At 34.3% G+C, this 21,149-nt stretch overlaps 1 protein-coding gene across 1 annotated transcript; it reads left to right on the top strand.

The window, feature by feature from the left end:
• The first annotated feature begins 17,984 nt into the window (after positions 1 to 17,984).
• LOC149556367 (pentatricopeptide repeat-containing protein At4g13650-like) lies at positions 17,985 to 21,031 on the top strand. Its single transcript, XM_089830656.1, has 2 exons — positions 17,985 to 20,057; positions 20,169 to 21,031. Exons 1-2 carry the CDS (start codon positions 18,265 to 18,267, stop codon positions 20,698 to 20,700), a joined length of 2,325 nt encoding a protein of 774 aa, XP_089686782.1. The 5' UTR covers positions 17,985 to 18,264; the 3' UTR covers positions 20,701 to 21,031.
• The last annotated feature ends 118 nt before the right edge of the window (positions 21,032 to 21,149 follow it).

The following is a 21,149-nucleotide window of genomic DNA, read 5'->3' on the forward strand; positions in this document are numbered from 1 at the left end:
ATTTGGTGGATCTCATGGAAAATACATATGGAAAGTTCAAGACATTTGGTTCACTTGGTGCAATAATCAAACAGGCAAGCAAAGGGTTTATTGTAGACTGGATAGGGTGCATGGGGATGGTTCCTCTATTTCCTTCCTATAGCAAAATAGTCATGCTCTAGTCCAAGTTGTTCCAACTTCTCTCTCTGACCATTCACCTATCCATACTTGTTGTAGGATAGAAGCTTTTGGGAATTCTCTTATCCCTAAGAGGACTCATAGCTTTTTCAAGCTTAATTCTATGCTCCTCAAGGATGCTGATAATGTTGAGGCCATAGTTATGGTAACAGAGATTCTTACAATTAGTAACCCTTTGCTTGATCCTATTGATCTCTGGAACTTGAAGGTGCAGACATGGAAAAATCTTCCTCAAGTCATTGGTAAAAATTTAGGCATGGACAAGAACCAAGAGGAATCCTTGTGGCAGAACAAATTGATATGGGTAGAAAAAGAATTGTAAGGAATAGGGTCGAATGAGGAACTGGTGATGCAACTAGCTAGCATTAAGCACCATTTGAATTGTATACAAAGGTACAAGATTCAAGGGCAAAGGATTAGAGCAATAATGAATTGGATTAAAGAAGGGGATAAAGGTTCGAGGTACTTTTTTAACATTATCAAAGTTGATTAGTGATATTCTTGTAGGGGATAGAATTTCAAGTGACCTTGAGGAGATTCAAAATGATTTCTATAGTTTTTATAGTAACTTATTCTCTTCAGAGATGACTCCAAATAGTAGAATAGTGATGGAAGAATGCTTTAAGATCATTCCTGTCAAAGTTTCTGAGGAGGAGCAGAATAATCTTAGTAAGGATATCTCATGGGGGAAATTGAAGCTACTATTTATACCTTTCCTAATGGAAAGTCTCTTGGTTTGGATGGATTTCCAACTGAGTTCTATAAGAAAAATAAAAGTTGGATCTACCTTAAGCTGTTGGAAGTTTATAAAGAATATTTAAAGAAGGGGTCATTAGGGGATTCCAATAATAAAGGAGTTATTAAGCTACTACCTAAAGTGGGGGATAAGTCTCTGGTTAAGAATTGGTGACATATTGCCTTATTAAACCTGTACTATAAAATTCTTACTAAAGTGCTTGCGAGAAGAATTTCTTTGTTGCTAAATATGTTTGTTTCTCAGACACAAACAAGTTTTATCCAAGGGAGGTATATTCTAGAGAATCTTATCACTAGTTGGGAGGCCATGAATTGGGCTAAAGATGATGGGCAAGATGTAGCTATGATTCTATTAGATTTTGAGAAAGCCTATGATAGGATTGAGTGGGGATTTGTTATTGGTATGCTTAAAGCATTTGGCTTTCTAGAAACATATTGTAATTGGATAAATGCTTTATTCAAGGATGCTAGTATTGTCATTAATGTGAATGGATGCATGTCAGAACCTATTGTGCTAGAAATGTCAATTAGGCAAGGTTGCCCAATTGCCCCTTTTTTGTTTGTCATTGCAGTGGATGCTCTTTTTTACATTCTAAGGGCAAAGGAGTTGGGACCACCCCTAAAAGGTATTTCCTTGCTTAACAGGGAGGATTTTCTTAATGCTTAGTTTACAGATTTTACTTCTTTGTTCTTAGGGCTTTTGGAGGAGAATTTTGAGAATGCTTATAAAAGGATTAATTTCTTTTGTATAGCCTCCAGGTCCAAGATTTCACCTTCAAATTCTAATATGTTGGGTTGGTCTGTTGATCCATCTGATTGGTTAGTTAGCAAGGGTTGGCATTGGTTTGGCCCTAATCAGATTGTTAGATACTTGTGTATACCCTTTTTAGTTGATCCATATCTCAATAAGATGTGGGAATGGGTGTATGAAAAAATTAATAAGAAACACTTGAAACGGTAGATCCATTCCTTGCCTCTTGTTGGTAGATTGCAAGTTGCATTGAAAGTTCTTTGCTCTCATCATATTTTTTATGCCTCAGTTTGGATGTTTCTTAACTCCCATGTGAATATGTTAGAAAGAATTCTATGAGATTTTCTTTGGTTAGATGGAAAAGGGAGTAAGAAGAGACATTGTGTTAAGTGGGAATGGTGCTGTCAAGTAAGAAGTCAGGGAGGTTTGGGTTTGAAGGATCTTAAAGCCCAAGGAATGGCTCTAGCATCCAAATGGGTGTTAAAAGCCCTATGGGGTAATGAAACATGGAAAATCCTTACTAGAAATAATCTTTTGAAATTCGTCATTAGGAAAGGCAAGAATTGGAAGGATATTCCAATGATTGATATTGTTTTAGGGGAGTTTAAGATGAGATTGTTTGGGTCAAAAAAAATTATACCTTTTGGAAGGCTTGGATCTAGCTGAGGAAGTTTATATAGGAAAGAGAAGCAACATGAGGACCTCCTTATTTCCTTATGAAGGATAGATCCATTTGGTGGGGGCTTTCTTATAATAATAAAGCTTTGGCCCTTACTTAGAGTTATTTTGTCAAAGCTTGGAACTTGAAGGGGATTTCATTGATTCAGGATATCTTGATGGGTGGGTAGTTAGGAGTGTGGGAGTAGTTAAAAGGCAAACTTAATATTCCTAATTCTTAGAAAAAGACTTACACATTGATTAAGAAAGTGATTAAGTTTAATAGCCCCTGTGATATTATTGATTCAAAGGTCTTTCTTGATAAAGCTAAATGGGTTGATGGTGTTCTATTGAAAGATACCACTACTAAAGGGTTGTATCTATGCATGAAGAATGATTCTTCTCTCATTGCTAGAGTGATCCAGTGCTGGGGGCAAATTAATCCATTCTCTGATTGGTCTTTCTTTCTTGAATGTTTTTGGATAGGTAAAGTTGGGCCTAAAAAGATTTGTTGTAAATGGTTGTTGTTGTTGTTTAAAAAGTTAGTTGTTGGTCAAATTCTTTCTTCTATTGGTCTATCCCGTGTGTCTTGTAGTTTTTGTAATGTGGCTGAGTCTTTTGAACATTTATTTTTTGAATGTGTTTATGCCTACAAGTAGTGGTCCATTTTTCTTGGCTCCCCTTGTCTATGGAACTGTGAAGGTAGTATCACCTAGAGTGAAATTCTTGCTAGTTATGTAGAGAAATTTGATTCTATACTTAACACTTTTTGGTTTTCTCTTTCAACTAAAATTTTATGGACTCTTCGGAAAGAAAGGAACAAAGAAATCTTTCAGGAGGAGAGAAGGGTACTTACTAAGTTTAATTTTAAACTCACCCATTTTCACATTATGTCTCAGGTTGCTTTGGTGTTACATATCTCTAGGAGTGATTTCATGATCCTTATGCAAGAAGCTAACCTCTTGATCAATAAGGATAATGTGCATTCAACAAATTATATTGCTAAGTACCAGAGTTTGCTAGCTCCTTCAGGGGCAGCAGATTTAAACAATGTAAGTAACGTGTTTCAAGGATACAGTTTAGCCAGTTAGGAGGAGGCAACTGCTAATGTGACTCAGAACCTTAATGAAGTTCCAGTGGCTCAACCTAGTCATGACAGCCATAATGATGGCTAGAGCTAGTTTGTTTCTTCAGTTTAATTTTTATTATGATAAATATGTAAAAAGTTGTAATTAGTAAATGGAAATGTAAAAATCTAATAGTGCTATGATCTTTTAAGTTTTGATATCACCCCCCAAAAAAATTGTAACTATATATGTAATTGGGGATGTGATCTGATGTTTTATCTCAGACTCTTGGATATACTTGTAAATGTGTAAACTATCTTAATAGAAAAAAATAGCTTAGATTAAGATGTTAGGTTCTATTCCAAAAATAATAACTATAAAAGATAATAAAAACTTAAATAAGAAATTTACCAAAGCATAAATTAAAGATGCCATTTTTTAACTTAATCATGATAAATATTTGGGTCTTGATGGCTTTCAATATTTTTTCTTTCAAAAATGTTGGGATATTTAGGGAGACGATCTTTGGAAGGTTATTGAGGCAACTAGGAATTCTAGATCCCTTCTAACTAAAATTAACATTATACTCCTAGCTTTAATTCCAAAGAAAATTGAACATATGAATCTAGGAGTTTTTAGGCTCATAGTCTTATGTAGTACAATCTACAAAATACTCTCAAAAGTAGTAGCCAAGAAACTTTAAAAAGTACTACCAAATCTCATTTCAAAGGAACATACATGTTTTGTTCCTAATAGGTCAATTCTTGATGGTATTATCATAATTCAAGAATTAATTCATTTTGTGCAAATTAACAAGGAATCTAGTAATGCTAATAAAGTTAGATATCCAAAAATCTTACGATAAAGTGGATTGGAGATTCTTATGACACTCAGAGCTTTTGGATTCTCTTGTTAATGGATCATCTCAATATATAATTGCATTTTGACCTCTGAAATATCCCTCCTCATAAATGGTACCCCTAAAGGTTTTTTTAGCATATCTAGAGTAATAAGACAAGGGGATCATATATCACCTTTTCTCTTCATTATTATGGTAGAAACTTTTGGCAAAGCTATAATAAAGGCTCAAACTGAAGGAAATTTAGAGGAATCATAGTAACTAAGGAGGTCCCTAAAATAACATGTATCAACAATTTCCAAATGATATAATTCTACTAGGAAAAATAACTTTTGAAGAAGCTCAAAATTTTAAGAAAATAATAAATAATTATATGGATGCATCAAGTCAGAAAGTAAATGCTAACAAATCAGATATTCTCTTTACTAATATCAAAGACAAAGTGGACAATGGAATTCATAAAAGGAACCTTTCCATGAAAATGTCTCGGTATTCAACTTGAAAAAGGCATTAGAGTTCAAATAAAGCATGGGACACAATTTTAGAAAAATTGGATTAAAAAAATAGGAAGTTGGAAAGGGAAATGAGTAACTACAGATGGTAGAATAACTATGATCAAAGAAGTACTTTCATCTATCCCCACATATCATATGTCATGTCTTCCCCTAACCAAAGATGTACAAAATAAATCAAACTCTAAACTTAAAAACTTCTTCCAGCAAGGTATTGGAGATCAGAAAAAACAAGCTTTGATAATAAGAGAAAAAAATATGTAAACCTAGAGAATTTGGAGGCCTAGGCATAAAAAATTTGAGTTGGAAAAATGAGGCACTATGGGAAAACCTTATGTGGAGAATGTTTAATGAGCATAATAGTAAATGGGCCAAAATTTTATTTCTTAAATATTTAAACAATAATAATCTCATGTCTTTGTTTAGAACTAAAAATCCTCCAAAAGGTTCAATAATTTGGAACTTTATGTTGAATTATCACCCATTAACAGCTAACAATTTAACTTGAGATATTGGTTTAGGGTAGGATGCTTTATTTTTGGGAAGATTCATGGGATGGGTTCCCTTCTCTAGGTAGTCTAAGTCTACCTATCAACATCAAAACTACTCTTTCATCTCTGTGAGGTAAGAATGTAAGTGAATATTAAATTAAAATTAACAATAATTAGTATGGAGGATTGAAATAGAAAACGCTAGATGAAACTCCACTTTCATCACAGGGAAAATATATTTTTAATAAACTTTTAAAAGGTAGACAAGAAAGTCATAAGATAGGAAAGATAAACTATTTTGGGGAGCATCGAAGGATGGAAATGATGAAGTCAAACTAGGGTATGAAAAGATAATAAATTATCAACAATGGGATAAGATTGACATCCCTCTAAATCTTTGTTCAGACCCAACATGCCTTTTGAAAGAAGGTATCTTCCTTTGGGATGCTCTTCAAAAGATAATTCTAACAACATATAGTTCTACCAAGATTTAATTTGAAGGACCATCTACATGCGGGTATCTAAAGGATCATGGTCAACCAAACTATGGCCTTAAGTGATAGTGAAGAACCAACAAATCACTGTTATGTCAACTTTACACATAATTTTAAAGTAGTTCTAGAATTTATATCAAAAAGTTGTAAGAAAAGAATATGTAGGAAATTGAATGTAACTTCTAAACTACTAGGCCTTTTCTAGAGAAAAAATTATTTGATTGGTCAAAATTTTGGCTTTTAATATAGTACTACAAAAATTTTAGGGTGAAAATAAAAAGTAGGTGTATGTCTAACCACCTTAATCAAAATCATGTGATAATATTTTTTTAATATAATTATAGATATAAAAAATAGACTCATTCTCGGATGTGATGCATATTTTTGGTATTTTTATTCCAAATAAATAATTAATATTAAATTTTCTACTATACCATTTTCAAAATTTAAAAACTTCCATGTCTAGCCACTTTAACTAGTTCAAGAAATTCAAAATTAGAGTTCTCATTTATTTTTCCTTATAGTAGTCAAAGCATAGAATGTAACGCATCTTTTGGATTTCAAAAATTTTATACGGTTTGAAAGTTATAGCTATTTTTCAATTAGTATGTTGATCAACACTGAAAAACTAGAGAATGAAGAAGAATTAAAAAAATAAAAAGAATAAATCATTAGGGTAGGAATGGATAATGAAAAATATATCAAAGAAAATGAATTTATAGCTAAATAGGAAAATATCCTAGCAAAAGAAGAAAAATTCTAGAAACAAAAATCAAGAGAAACATGGTTATTAGAAGATGATAGAAATAAAACCTTTTTTATAATAGTACTAGTAATAGAAGAAATATAAATAGAATAATAAAAATCATGGATAATACAAGAAGGGTAATTAAAAGCCCCAATGAGATAGCATAAACTTTTGTGAATTATTATACAGATATCTTTAATAATTTTAAATCGTCAAATTCAAATAGCTCAGATTAAGATGTTAGGTTCTATTCCAAAAATAATAACTATAAAAGATAATAAAAACTTAAATAAGAAATTTACCAAAGCAGAAATTAAAGATGCCATTTTTTAACTTAATCATGATAAATATTTGGGTCTTGATGGCTTTCAATATTTTTCCTTTCAAAAATGTTGGGATATTTAGGGAGACGATGTTTGGAAGGTTATTGAGGCAACCAAGAATTATGAATCCCTTCTAACTAAAATTAACATTACACTCCTAGCTTTAATTCCAAAGAAAATTGAACATATGAATCTAGGAGATTTTAGGCTCATAGTTGTATGTAGTACAATCTACAAAATACTCTCAAAAGTAGTAGCCAACAAACTTTAAAAAGTACTACCAAATATCATTTCAAAGGAGCATACATGTTTTGTTCCTAAGAGGTCAATTCTTGATGGTATTATCATAATTCAAGAATTAATTCATTTTATACAAATTAACAAGGAATCTAGTAATGCTAATGAAGTTAGATATCCAAAAATCTTACGATAAAGTGGATTGGAGATTCTTATGACACTCAAAGCTTTTGGATTCTCTTGTCAATGGATCATCTCAATATATAATTGCATTTTGACCTCTAAAATCTCCCTCCTCATAAATGGTACCCCAAAGGTTTTTTTTAGCATATCTAGAGTAATAAGATAAGGGGATCCTACATCACCTTTTCTCTTCACTATTATGGCATAAACTTTTGGCAAAGCTATAATAAAGGCTCAAACTGAAAGGAAATTTAGAGGAATCATAGTAACTAAGGAGGTCCCTAAAATAACATGTATCAACAATTTCCAAATGATATAATTTTACCAGGAAAAAGCACTTTTGAAGAAACTCAAAATTTTAAGCAAATAATAAATAATTATATGGATGCATCAAGTCAGAAAGTAAATGCTAACAAATCAGATATTCTCTTTACTAATATCAAAGACAAAGTGGGGAGTAAAATTGTAGAATAATGGAATTCAAAAAAGGAACCCTTCCATGAAAATACCTTGGTATTCAACTTGAAATAAAGCGTGGGACATGATTCTAGAAAAATCAGATTAAAAAATGGGAAATTGGAAAGGGCAATGAGTAACTAAAGATGGTAGAATAACTATGATCAAAGTAGTACTTTCATCCATCCCCACATATCATATGTCATGTCTTCTCCTAACCTAAGGTGTACAAAATAAATCAAACTCTAAACTTAAAAACTACCTTGTCCCCTAACCAAAGGTGTACAAAATAAATCAAACTCTAAACTTAAAACTTCTTCCGGCAAGGTATTGGAGATCAGAAAAAACAAGCTTTGATAAAAAGAAAAAACATGTAAACCTAGAGAATTGGGAGACCTAGGCATAAAAATTTTGAGTTGGAAAAAATGAGGCACTTTATGGGAAAACCTTATGTAGAGAATGCTTAAAGAGCATAATAGTAAATGAGGCCAAAATTTTATTTCATAAATATTTAAACAATAATAATCCCATGTCTTTGTTTAGAACTAAAAGTCCTCCAAAAGATTCAATAATTTGGAACTTTATGTTGAATTGTTGCCCATTAATAACTAACAACTTAACTTGAGATATTGGATAGGACAGGATGCTTTATTTTGGGAAGATTCGTGAGATGAGCTCCCTTCTCCAGGTAGTCTAAATCTACCTATCAACATCAAAACCACTCTTTACTCTCTATGGGATAAGAATGTAAGTGAATATTAAATTTAAATTAACAATAATTAGTATGGAGGATTGAAATAGAAAACCCTAGATGAAACTCCACTTTCATCACAAAAAAAATATTTTTTAAATCAATTTTTAAAAGGTAGACATGCAAGTTATAAGATAGGAAAGATAAACTATTTTGGAGAGCATCAAAGGATGAAAACTATGAAGTCAAACTAGGGTATGAAAAGATAATAAATTATCAACAATGGGATAAGATTAACATCCCTCTAAATCTTTGTTCAAATCTAGCATGCCTTTTGAAAGAAGGTATCTTCCTTTGGGATGCTCTTCAAAAGATAATTCTAACAACATATAATTTTACCAAGATGGTTTTTGAAGGACCATCTACATGTGGGTATGTGTAGCATCATGGTCAACCAAACTATGGCCTTAAGTGGTAGTGAAGAACCAACAAATCACGATTATGTCAACTTTACACATAATTTTAAAGTAGTTCTAGAATTTATATCAAAAAGTTGTAAGAAAAGAATCTGTAGGAAATTGAATGTAGCTTCTAAACTACTAGGCCTTTTCTAGAGAAAAAATTATTTGATTGGTCAAAATTTTGGGTTTTAATGTAGTACTACAATAATTTTAGGGCCAAAGTAAAAAGTAGGTGTATGTCTGACCACCTTAATCAAAATCAAGTGATAATATTTTTTAATATAATTATAGATATAAAAAGTAGACTCATTCTTGGATGTGATGCGTATTTTTGGTATTTTTATTCCAAAAAATAATTAATTATGAATTTTCTACTATACTATTTTCAGATTTAAAACTCCCATGTCTAGCCACCTTAACTAGTTCAAGAAAATTCAAAATTAGAGTTTTTATTTATTTTTCCTTATAATAGTCGAAGCATAGAATGTGAGGCATTTTTTGGATTTCAAAAAATCTTATATGGTTTGAACGTTATAGCTATTTTTCAATCAGTATGTTGCTCAAAACTTTGTAGCTAACTCCATTAGAAATGAAGTAATAATTACTCACTAAACTCATGATTTAACAAATATTATATCGATGGAAAGTTGAGACATTCTCAAGAAACCCTTTTCATTTCATCAAATTTGGATGAAAAAAAGTCATCACCTACATCGTCAAAGTCAAAAATACTCAATAACATGCCAAAAAAACCTTTTTAGGATGTTTTTGGTGTTGCCATGGATGGGTGGCATCTAGAGCAAAATCAAGCCTAATCAGGTTCCTAATAATATCGGGCACCCATTCCTAAATCAGGTACCTATTTCCAAATTGGATACCTGTTCTCAAATCAAATACCCATTTTTTTAAATAAAAAAATTTAATTAAAATATAATTTTTTAATTTTTTAATAATAGTATGACCCCTTTTTAGGATCCTTAATTTTTTTTAAAGGCTTTAGGACCCTTAACCATACATATATAATGTTCCAAAGGATAAAAAAGGGTCATAGGGTACTATTTGACACTCTTTGACCCATTTAATCACAATATGTTTGCTTATGGGTCCTAGGACCCTTAACCACACAAATGATGAGATATAATGGCTCAAAATGGGCCTTAGAGTACCCTATAACCCGTTTTGACCCATTTGATGACATTAAGTGTGCTTAGGGGTCATAGGATACTGCATTACCCCTTTTGACTCATTCGAACAGATGATATATGTTCCTAGGACCCCCTAGGAATATATTTTCTTGTTTAATGGGTCAATAGGGGTCATAGGGAACTTTATGACCCCATTCGACCCATTCAAACACATAATGTATGTCCCTAGGGGTCCTAGGAACATATGTTGTCATATAATGTGTCGAAATGGGTCATAGGGTACTCTACGACCACTTTTAACTCATTCGAACACATGGTATATGTTCGAAGGGATCCTAAGACCCTTAGGAACATTTGTTCTCATTTAATGGGTCAAAGGGAGTCATAGGGCACCATATGACCGCATTAGATCAATTCCGACACATGTTATATGTCACTAGAGGTCCTACTATCCTTAGGAATATATGTTGACACACAATGCGTTGAAAGGGGTCATAGGATATTCTATGACCCTTTCGACTCATTTGAACACATTATATATGTTAGGGGTCCTAGGACCCTTAGGAACATATGATATCATTTAATGGATCAAAAGGGGTCATAGGGCACCTATGACCACATTTGACCCATTCAAACACATGATGTATCTCCCTAGGGATCCTAGAATCCCTAAGAGCATACGTTGTCACATAATGGGTCAAGAGGGGTCATAATGTACCCTATGACTCATTTTGATTCATTCAAACACATTATGTATGTCCTTAGGGGTCTTAGTACCCATAGAAACATATGTTGTCATATAATAGATCGAAAGGGATCATAGGGTACGTTATGAAACCTTTGAAGCCATTTAGACACATGATGTATGTCCCTAGGGGTCCTAGTACACCTATAAACATATTTTTTCATATAATGGGTTAACAGGGGTCATATGGTACTCTCTGGCCCCTTTCAACTCATTTGAACACATAATATATGATCTTCGGCATCCTAAGAACCTTAGGAACATATGTTATCATTTAATGAGTCAAAAGGGGTCACAGGGTACCATATGACCCCTTTTGACCCATTCAAATACATAATGTATATCCCTAGGGTTCTCAGGAGCCTTAGGAACACATGTTATCATATAATGGGTTGAAACAGGTTATAGGGTACTCCATGACCCTTTTTTTATTTATTCAAACACATGAAATATGTGGACCCCTAAGAACACATGTTATCATTTAATATGTCAAAAGGGATCACATGGAAACCTATGACCCCATTCAAACACATGATGTATGTCCCTAGGGGTCCTAGGACCCCTAGAAAGATATGTTGTCATATAATGGGTCGAGAGGGGTCAAAGCATACCATATGACCTCTTTGGATCCATTCAAAAACATGATGTATGTCCCTAGGGGTAATATGTGGTGTCATACAATGGGTCGAAGGGGTCCTAGGGTACTCTATGACCCTTTTCGACTCATTTAAACACATGATATATGTTCCTAAGGGTCCTAGGATCCATAAGAACATATGTTCTCATTTAATGGGTCAAAAGGGGTCATAGGGAACCCTATAACCCAATCCAGCCCATTCAAATACATAATGTATGTCCCTAGGGGTCCTAGGAGCCCTAGGAACATATGTTGTCATATAATCAGTCAAAATGGGTTATACAATACTCTTTGACCCCTTTTGACTCATTCAAACACATGATATATGTTCCAAGGAGTCCTAGGACCCTTAGAAACATATGTTCTCATTTAATGGGCCAAAAGGGTTCATAGGATACCCTATAACCCCATTCAATCCATTCAAGAAAATGATGTATGTCCCTAAGGGTCCTAGGACTCCTAAAAACATATGTTGTTATATAATATGTTGAGAGGGGTCATAATGTACCCTATGACCCCTTTCTAATCCATTCAAATGTATCATGTGTGTCCCTAGGGGTCCTAGTACCCTAGGAACATTTTTTGTCATATAATGGGTCAAAAGGGTCCTAGAGTACTTTATGACCCCTTTTGACTCATTTGAACACATGATATATGTTCCTAGGAGCCCTAAGAACATATGTTGTCATTTATTCGTTCAAAAGGGGTCCTAGAGTACTCTATGACCCCTTTTGACTCACATGAACAATTATAATATGTCCCTAGGGGTGCTAGGACCCCTATGGTTATATGTTATCATGAAATGTGATAAAAAGGGTCATAGGTTATCTTATGAACCCTTTCGACCCATTAGAACAAATAAAATAGGCCCCTAGGAATAGGACATATGTTGTCATGAAATGTGTTGAAAGGGATCATAGGTAATCTTATCACTCCTTTTGACCCATACAAACAATTGTAATATGTCCCTAGGGGTCTTAAGGTCCTAGTTTATCATTAAATGTGTCGAACGAGGTCGCAGGTTATCCTACGACCCCTTTTTGACCCATTGAAACAAATAAAATAGGTCCCTAAGGGTGCATAGGTTATCCTATGACCCCTTTCAACCCATACATGAACAATTACAATATGTCCCTAGAGGTCTTAGGACCCTTGAAGACATATATTGTAATGAAATATGTCAAAAGGAGTCATAGGTTATCCTATCACCCCTTTTGACATATTTGAACAAATGAAATAGGTCCCTAGTAGTCCTAGGACCCTTAGGGACATATGTTGTCATGAAATGCATCGAAAGGGGTTATCCTATGGCCACTTTTGACCCATATAAGCAATTATAATATGTCCTTAAGGGTCATAGGACCCCTAGAAACATATTTTGTCATGAAACATGTCGAAAGGGGTCATAAATTATCCTATGACCCCTTTCAACCCATTCAAACAAATAAAATAGGTCCCTAGGGGTCCTATGACCCCTAGAAACATATGTTGTCATGAAATGTGTCAAAAGAGGTTATTGGTTATCTTATGACCTCTTTCAACCCATTTAAACAAATGAATTAGGTCCCTAGAGTTCCTAGGACCCCTAGGGACATATGTTATCATGAAATGTGTTGAAAGTAACTATAGCTTATCCAATGACCCCTTTCAATCCATTTGAACAAATGTAAAAGGTCCTTAGGGGACCTAGGACCTCTAGGGACATATGTTAAAATAGAATGCATTAAAAGGGGTCATAGGTTATCCTATGACCCCTTTTGACACATTCAAACAAATGAAATAGGTCCCTAGGGATCCTAGGACCCCTAAGGACATATATTGTCATGAAATGTGTTGAAAGATGTCATAGGTTATCCTGTGAACCCTTTTGACCCACTCAAACAAATAAAATAGATCCCTAGGGGTCCTAAGACCCCAAAAGACATGTGTTGTCATGAAATATGTTGAAAGGGGTCATAGGGTGTTATATGACCCCTTTCGACTTATTCGAATACATGATATATATTCTTAGGACCCTTAGAAACATATGTTATCATTTAATGGGTCAAAAGGGGTCATAGAGTAACCTATGACCCTTTTCAACCCATTTAAACACATGATATATGTCCCCTAGGAACATATGTTGTAATATAATGTATTGAAAGGAGTCATGGGGTACTCTATGACCCCTTTCAACTCATTTGAACACATTATATATTTTCCTAGGGCTTCTAGGACCCATATGAACATATGTTATCATTTAATGGGTCAAAAGGGGTCATAGAGAACCCTATGGCCCTTTCAACCCATTCAAACACATGATGTATGTCTTTATGGGACCTAGGACCCCTAGGGACATACATGATGTTTTGTAATGGGTCAAAAGGGATCATAAGATACTCTATGACCTCTTTTGACCCATTACATGACAACATATGTTCCTATGGGTCCTAACAAGGGGTCTTAAGACCCCTAGGGACATTCATGTTGTGTTTGAATTGGTAAAAAGGGGTCATAGGGCATGCCATGACACGTTTCAACTCGTTACATGACAAAATATGTTCATAAGGTTTCGAAGACTACTGGGGACATACATGTTGTGTTCCAATGTGTCGAATCGAGTTAAAGGATATCCTATGACCCCTTTCGACCCATTACATGACAAAATATGTTCTTGTGGGTCCTCAGACCTATAGGCACAAGCATATTGTGTTGAAATGGGTCGAAAGGGGTCATAGGATAACCTATGACACATTTCAGTCAAATACATGACAACTTATGTTCCTAGGGGTCCTAGGGCCCCTAGGGACTTGCATGTTGTGTTTCAATGGGTAGAAAGGGGTCATAGGGTATCCTATGACCCCTTTTGACACAATACATGAGAACATATGTTCCTAGGGGTCCTAGGACCCTTATCATCATGTGTGTTGTGTTCCAATGGGTCAAAAGGTGTCATTAGATACCACCCTATGACCCCTTTTGGCCCATTACATGACAACATATGTTCCTAGGGGTCATAGGACCCCTAGGAATGTATGTTGTCATGTAATAGGTCAAAAGGGTCATATGATACTCTATGACCCATTTCGACCCTTTGGAACACAACATATATGTCTATAAGGGTCCTAGGACCCCTAGGAAACATATGTTGTTATATAATAGGCCAAAAGGGGTCATAGTATACTCTATAACCCCTTTCTACCCATTGAAACACAAGATGTATGTCCCTAGGCATCCTATGACCCCTAGGAAGATATGTTGTTGTACAATGGGTCGAAAGGAGTCATACATGACCCATTTGGACTCATTGGAACACATGTATGTCCCTAGGGGGACCCCTAGGAATAGACATCATCATATAGGTTATTAACTTAGGTTACTAGTGTATATAATATATAATAATAATATACACAATATATAATTAGGGTATCCCATGACCCATTCAGACTCATTGGAACACATGTATGTCCCTAAGGGGACCCCTAGGAACATACATCATCATATAGTTTATTAACTTAGGTTATAATATATATATATATATATATATATATATATATATATATATATATATATATATATATATATATATATATATATATATATATAATCATTATTATTATTTAATACTATATAATAAATTTTAGTAACTATATATAATAATTGGTCCCCCTTTGAGTTTGGTAAATACAAATCAATATTTATCTTAAAAATTGGTCCCCGCCCTCTTTACATTTGAATTTGGCTCCATGATTTGGGCACATAGATTGGGTACCCATTATGAAATCAGGTATCCATTTTTAAATTGGATACCCATTCTCAAATCAAGTACTCGATAAGGCAAGGTATTACATTTTTGGTTTGGTATCAGGATGGGTGGGAAAAAAGTCAAAGCGGATTTTGAAATGCTTTTAGACATTTCAAAACTACATATTTTTCACATCACCACTTTTTGGCACACCATGATCCTGCACATACCCATGCCTGCTTTGTGAAAAAGAATCAAAAACCTCTGAACACTTGCTTTATGATTTTCCCTTTGCTAAGAATTGTTGGTATTGGTTATGTAAAAAATTAACTTAGCAAACTGAATTCCTTGATAATCTACTAATTTTTAAAAAAAGTTGGCTGAAACATGGTTGCACTAAGGTTTATTGTAATTTATGGAAAATATGCTCTTCCATATTTCTATGAGAATTGCGGAAAGAAAGGAATAGGATATTTTTTTGTAATGAAAAGATGGATCTAACATCCTTTCTTAATAAATTGGAGGCTTGTATTTAGCTAACAATAATCTCATAAACTCATATAAGGAGGAAGGTTCCTTTTCAGATCGGGATGCATATATGCATAAAAATTGGCTTAAATTAATTAATCCACCAATGATATACATAAAATCCAACAGGATCGCTAGGAAATAATATAAATGGGAACCTCCTTCTGTAGGATGGTCAAAGTTAAAATTTTGATGGGGCCTCTAGTGGTAATCCAAGGTCAATAGATTTAGGATGCAATTTATTCAAATAATGGATCATGCCTACTTAAACATGCCAAACCTTTAGGAGTAATGTCTAATAACTTAGCTAAATTAGAGGCCCTAATAGAAGGCCTCACACTAAGTAGATAGATAGGTATTAACAAATTATTCATTGAAGCAGACTCACAAATTATCCTAAATGCATTAAGAAAAAGAGAAAGCCCAAACTGGATCCTTAATTCTAAACTTGAATAGTCTCTAACCATTGTTGATCAATTTGAAGAAACAATTATAAAACATATTTATAGGAAAGGTAATAAAGAAGCAGATAATCTTGCTAACAAAGGAGCAAATGGAAAAGAGATTCTAATAAGATAAGCTAATACATGATAAGTATTAGTTAGACACTTGCTCTTGGAGTAAAATTGGTTTAGTACTTTTACTATCAAAATATACATGTTAATGTCTTTTGATAGACCTATTGTATATCTATGTGCAAGTTGTATGATTGACCAATTTAGTTGGTATCATGGAAGTTTAATGTTAATAAGAGACATATTTTAGGTTATTCAAAATTTGTCTTTGTACTATTTGATTTCAAAATTAAAGTTAAAAGGAGATAAGTTTCATTTTGATTATGATACATACTTCATTTCATTCTAATAACTTGATGTAGCCAAGTTTAATTTTCAGGTTATATTCACAAGGAATTTTGAAGAGCAAAGCTACAAATTTGGAAATAAAAAAATAGGCACTAAAATTGGTTAAATCACTATGAGATATTTATGTAAGGGCTACACTAAGGACACATATCCATCTCTGATCTTTGGTGCCCAATCAAGATAGTTTTAAATCTAAATACAATCTTGGGCATCATGGCCTCTTAACTAACAAAAACTAAAACTAAAAATATATAGTAATCAAGCAATATGGTCATACTAACATAGACCTATCAAGAGCTAACATGAATATATGACCAAAAGAATTAATACAAGGACCAATAACACATGACAAACGTAATTACTTAGCTCTAAGAATGAAGAATGAATGTAATATGAATTGATTATAGGTACAATAGCACTATCATTCGCCAATGATGTACCCACCAAGTAGTACTATCTAATGTGGCCATGCACTTGCTTAGGAGATCTATTGCCATTTTTTTAAAGAATATCCAACATTATAATGTTGAGAAACACCTAAGAGTTTCCTGCCAAAATGGGTATTTTGCTTCTTTTCTTGAATATAGTTACTTACAATGAACAATATATTTTTATGGGAGAAAAGTAATACATGTGTGTGATTCGAACTTGTAAAATGCCTAGTATATATTTTTAAATCCAAATACTATGGGTAAAATGCTCACAATTACTACAACAATGTTAGATGATTCTTGGATTTTTTGTAGTGTGATGTGAAAAAATGTACAAAATGAAGTTAAGAAATTATTTTAAATAAAACTTTCTAGCACACCTAATCACATAATTTGCATACGCGTTATTATAGAAGGGGAAGGAAAATTGGAGTCAACTTAAATTGAAGAACACTACCAATCCCGAGACTCTACCAATTGGTAGGACTATTCCGCCTCGATGGGAACATCCAACCAAGGGATAACTCGATTAAGTTAGACCATTATCTTTGTTAGATTATGTTTAAAATAGGTTTAACAAACGCTCAAGTTCCAACAAATATACAATATGGAGAGAAAAGAAAATTAGTTCATCATATCAAAGCCCACTGACCAAAATGAATAAAAACTATTAGGGACAACCACGAGTTATAGAAATTTCATCATTACACTATTATAATAAACTATAGAAAATAACATTTTTTGATCTAATTGATCCAAGATTTCATAATATTATTAAAAATTCAATGACATCTTAATGAACCTTACAACACGATCTCTAAATATAAAACAAAACACAACAAACCCTACCTAATTTACAATAAGTCCTTAATTGTACCTACAATAAGTCCTTAATTCTCAAAATTACCTTTCAATCGTTCATTCCTTTTTCTAAACTAAATAAATGTTCACTTTGTCTGTTACATTAACCTACCTCAAAATAAACTTTCTGCGCCTTCACCCTTTAAATTTCGTGAAGATTCGAATATACTTCCATCCAAACATATTTCTTTCTCCTTATGAAACAAATCTACTGACTCGAAGTAAGCTATGTTCGCTTGGTTGCGAAGATTATTGCAAGTCCATGTTCTCAAGAATGCGCTATCAAAGTTGCATTCTAAAGAAAATGTTTACTGTTACCATTCAAATTGTGGATTGGAACCTTCGATTGTTGCAGACCTGCATTCTCAAGACTGCGCTTTCAAAATTGTTACAAAAGAAAATTGTTACAGGTGATATTCAAATGATTGCCTGGAAGCTTCGATTATCGCGGACCATCATTCTCAAGAATGCACATTCAAAGTTGTATTCAAAAGAAAATTGTTACTGGTAGTGTTCAAATGGTGGCTTGGAACCCTCGAAAAACCTACATTCTCAAGAACGCCCTTTCGCAAGGTAAAAGATGTCCACTCTTCATCGCTTACAGGCGATTTTCATTTGCTATTCCTACAACTTTTCAGAATAGGTTGATTAACATGTATGCCAAGTGCGGAAGTTTGATTGATGCTCGTAAAATGTTTAATCACATGAAAGAACGAGACAGCGTCTCGTGGAATACGATTATTGTAACATATCGAAGATATGAGGATCCCCACGAGGCGGTCGCACTGTTTCACCAAATGCAACGAAGAGGTTTCCATCCCAATGAGTTAACATTTGCCAGCGTGATACCAGCCTGTGCCAAAATGGGAGGCTTGGAGCAGGGTATGGACATCCATCTATCCATTAAGGATAGAGAAATTTTATTAAATCTTGTAGTGGCAAATGCCCTGGTAGACATGTATGCAAAGTGTGGAAGCTTAGACAAGGCACGCGATTTGTTTGACAGAATGCCTCAAAGAGATGTAATCTCATGGACTGCAATGATTTCAGGATATGTACAAAATGGAGACTATGACAATGCTTTAGAAATTTTCAAGCAAATGCAATTGACAGGTGTAAAGCCAAATTCGACTACGTTTGCCAGCATCCTCCCATCTTGTGCCAAAATGGGAGCTGTGGAACATGGTACAGCGATCCATCAAAGCGTAATGGAAGGGGGATTTTTATCAGATGTTGTAGTTGTAAGTGCCCTGGTAGACATGTATGCAAAATGTGGAAGCATAGACAAGGCATGCGAACTGTTTGGCAGAATGCCTCAACGGAACGTGGTCTCATGGACTGCAATGACTGTAGGATATGCACAAAATGGACTTGTTGAAAAGTCTTTGGAAACTTTCAAGCAAATGAAATTGGAAGGTGTCAAGCCAAATTCAAGAACCTTTGCTAGCATCCTTACGATCTGTGCCAAAATGGAAGATTTGAAACTGGGTATGGGCATCCATCAAAGCATAGTGGAAGGAGAGTTTTTGTCAGATGTTGTCGAAAATGCTTTGGTAGACATGTACGCAAAATGCGGAAGCATAAACAGGGCATATAAAATGTTTAATAAAATGCCTCAAAGAAATGTGGTCTCATGGACTACAATGATTGTAGGATACGTACACAATGGGTTTGTTGAAAAGGCTTTAGAAACTTTCATGCAAATGCAATTGGAAGGTGTAGAGCCAAATTCCACAACATTAGCCAGTATACTCCCAGCCTGTGCAAGAATGGGAGCTTTGAAACAGGGTATGACCATCCATCAAAGCATAGTGGAAAGGGAATTTCTATCAGATATCGTAGTTGCAATTGCCCTGATAGACATGTATGCAAAATGTGGAAGCATAGACAAGGCATGTCGACTATTTGATAAAATACCTCAAAAAGATGTGGTTTCCTGGAATGCCATGATTATTGGATATGCACAAAATGGAATGGTTGAAAATGCTTTAGAAATTTTCAAGCAAATGCAATTGACAGGTGTAAAGCCTGATGCCACAACCTTTGCCAACATCCTTCCAGCCTGTGCCAAAATGGGAACTTTGGAGCAGGGTATGGACATCCATCAAAGCATAATGGATAGAGAATTCTTGTCAGATGTTGTCGTTGCAAATGCCCTTGTAGATATGTATGCAAAATGTGGAAGGATAGACAAGGCACGTGAGCTGTTTGACAAAATACCCGAAAGAAATGTGGTCTCATGGACTGCCATGATTGCAGGGTATGCACAAAATGGATCTTTTAAGGATGCTCTCAAGAATTTTGAATTGATGAAGCATTGTGGAATATATCCTGACACTGTAAGCTTTTCTTGTGTCCTATTTGCATGCAGCCATTCCGGTCTAGTGGATGAAGGATGTACATACTTTAATGAAATGAGTAACCATTATTGCATTGCACCTACAGGGGATCATTATATGTGCATGGTTGATCTTCTTTCTCGCGCTGGCTATCTTGAGGACACCCTAAACTTTATCATTAAGATGCCAGTTATACCTTCAGTGGTTGTGTGGATTTGTTTTCTTGGTGCCTGTAGACTACATAGGAATATAGGCTTAGGAGTATTTACAGCAACACTGCTTTTTGATTTGGATCCTAAAAATACTGCAGCTTATGTTCTTCTGTCAAACATCTATGCGGAAGTGGGCTGCTGGAGTGAGGTTCAAATGGTCAGGAGATTGATGAAAGATAGAGGAATTGTAAAGATCCCTGGATGTAGTTGGATTGAAGTCCATAAAATGATACATACTTTTTGTGTGGGAGACAGTTCACACCCAGACGCAGGAGATCTATTCAAAGTTGGAGAAATTGGCTTGGGAGATGAAGGCAGGAGGGTATTTTCCAGATTAAAAGCATTTGACTAATGAAGTGGAAGAGAAGGAAAAATAGTTATTTCTCTGCCACCATAGAGAAAAGTTGGCAATTGCATTTGGTTTGTTAAACATGCCCCTGGTATGACTATTAAAGTTGTACTTCAACAAAATTTATCTTCAAGATTGTTGAAAGGGAAATTATTCTGTGAGATGTGAGTTGTTTCCATCATTTTTAGCAGGGATAATGCTCTTGCGAAGATTATTGGTGATGCTAAATGAAGCAATTTCAAAATTAGGCTTCTGCACCATGTTAGACCTGTAATAATAATGAACAGTTAAGGTTTTACTATAAGTTTCTATAAAGTTTTAATATTTTTCTAAACGGTTATCTGGACCAAGCTTTTGGCTTCAATAGATCAGATACAGGTCAATCTATATACTGTTTAGTAAATAACATGTTTCCCTTAATTTTTCTTAGGAAACTTGTATATATATGAACA

The sequence above is a fragment of the Cupressus sempervirens genome, chromosome 5 (assembly GCF_028749045.1).
Source record: "Cupressus sempervirens isolate cs-2001-9-10 chromosome 5, ASM2874904v1, whole genome shotgun sequence".
Classification (NCBI taxonomy): Eukaryota; Viridiplantae; Streptophyta; class Pinopsida; order Cupressales; family Cupressaceae; genus Cupressus; species Cupressus sempervirens.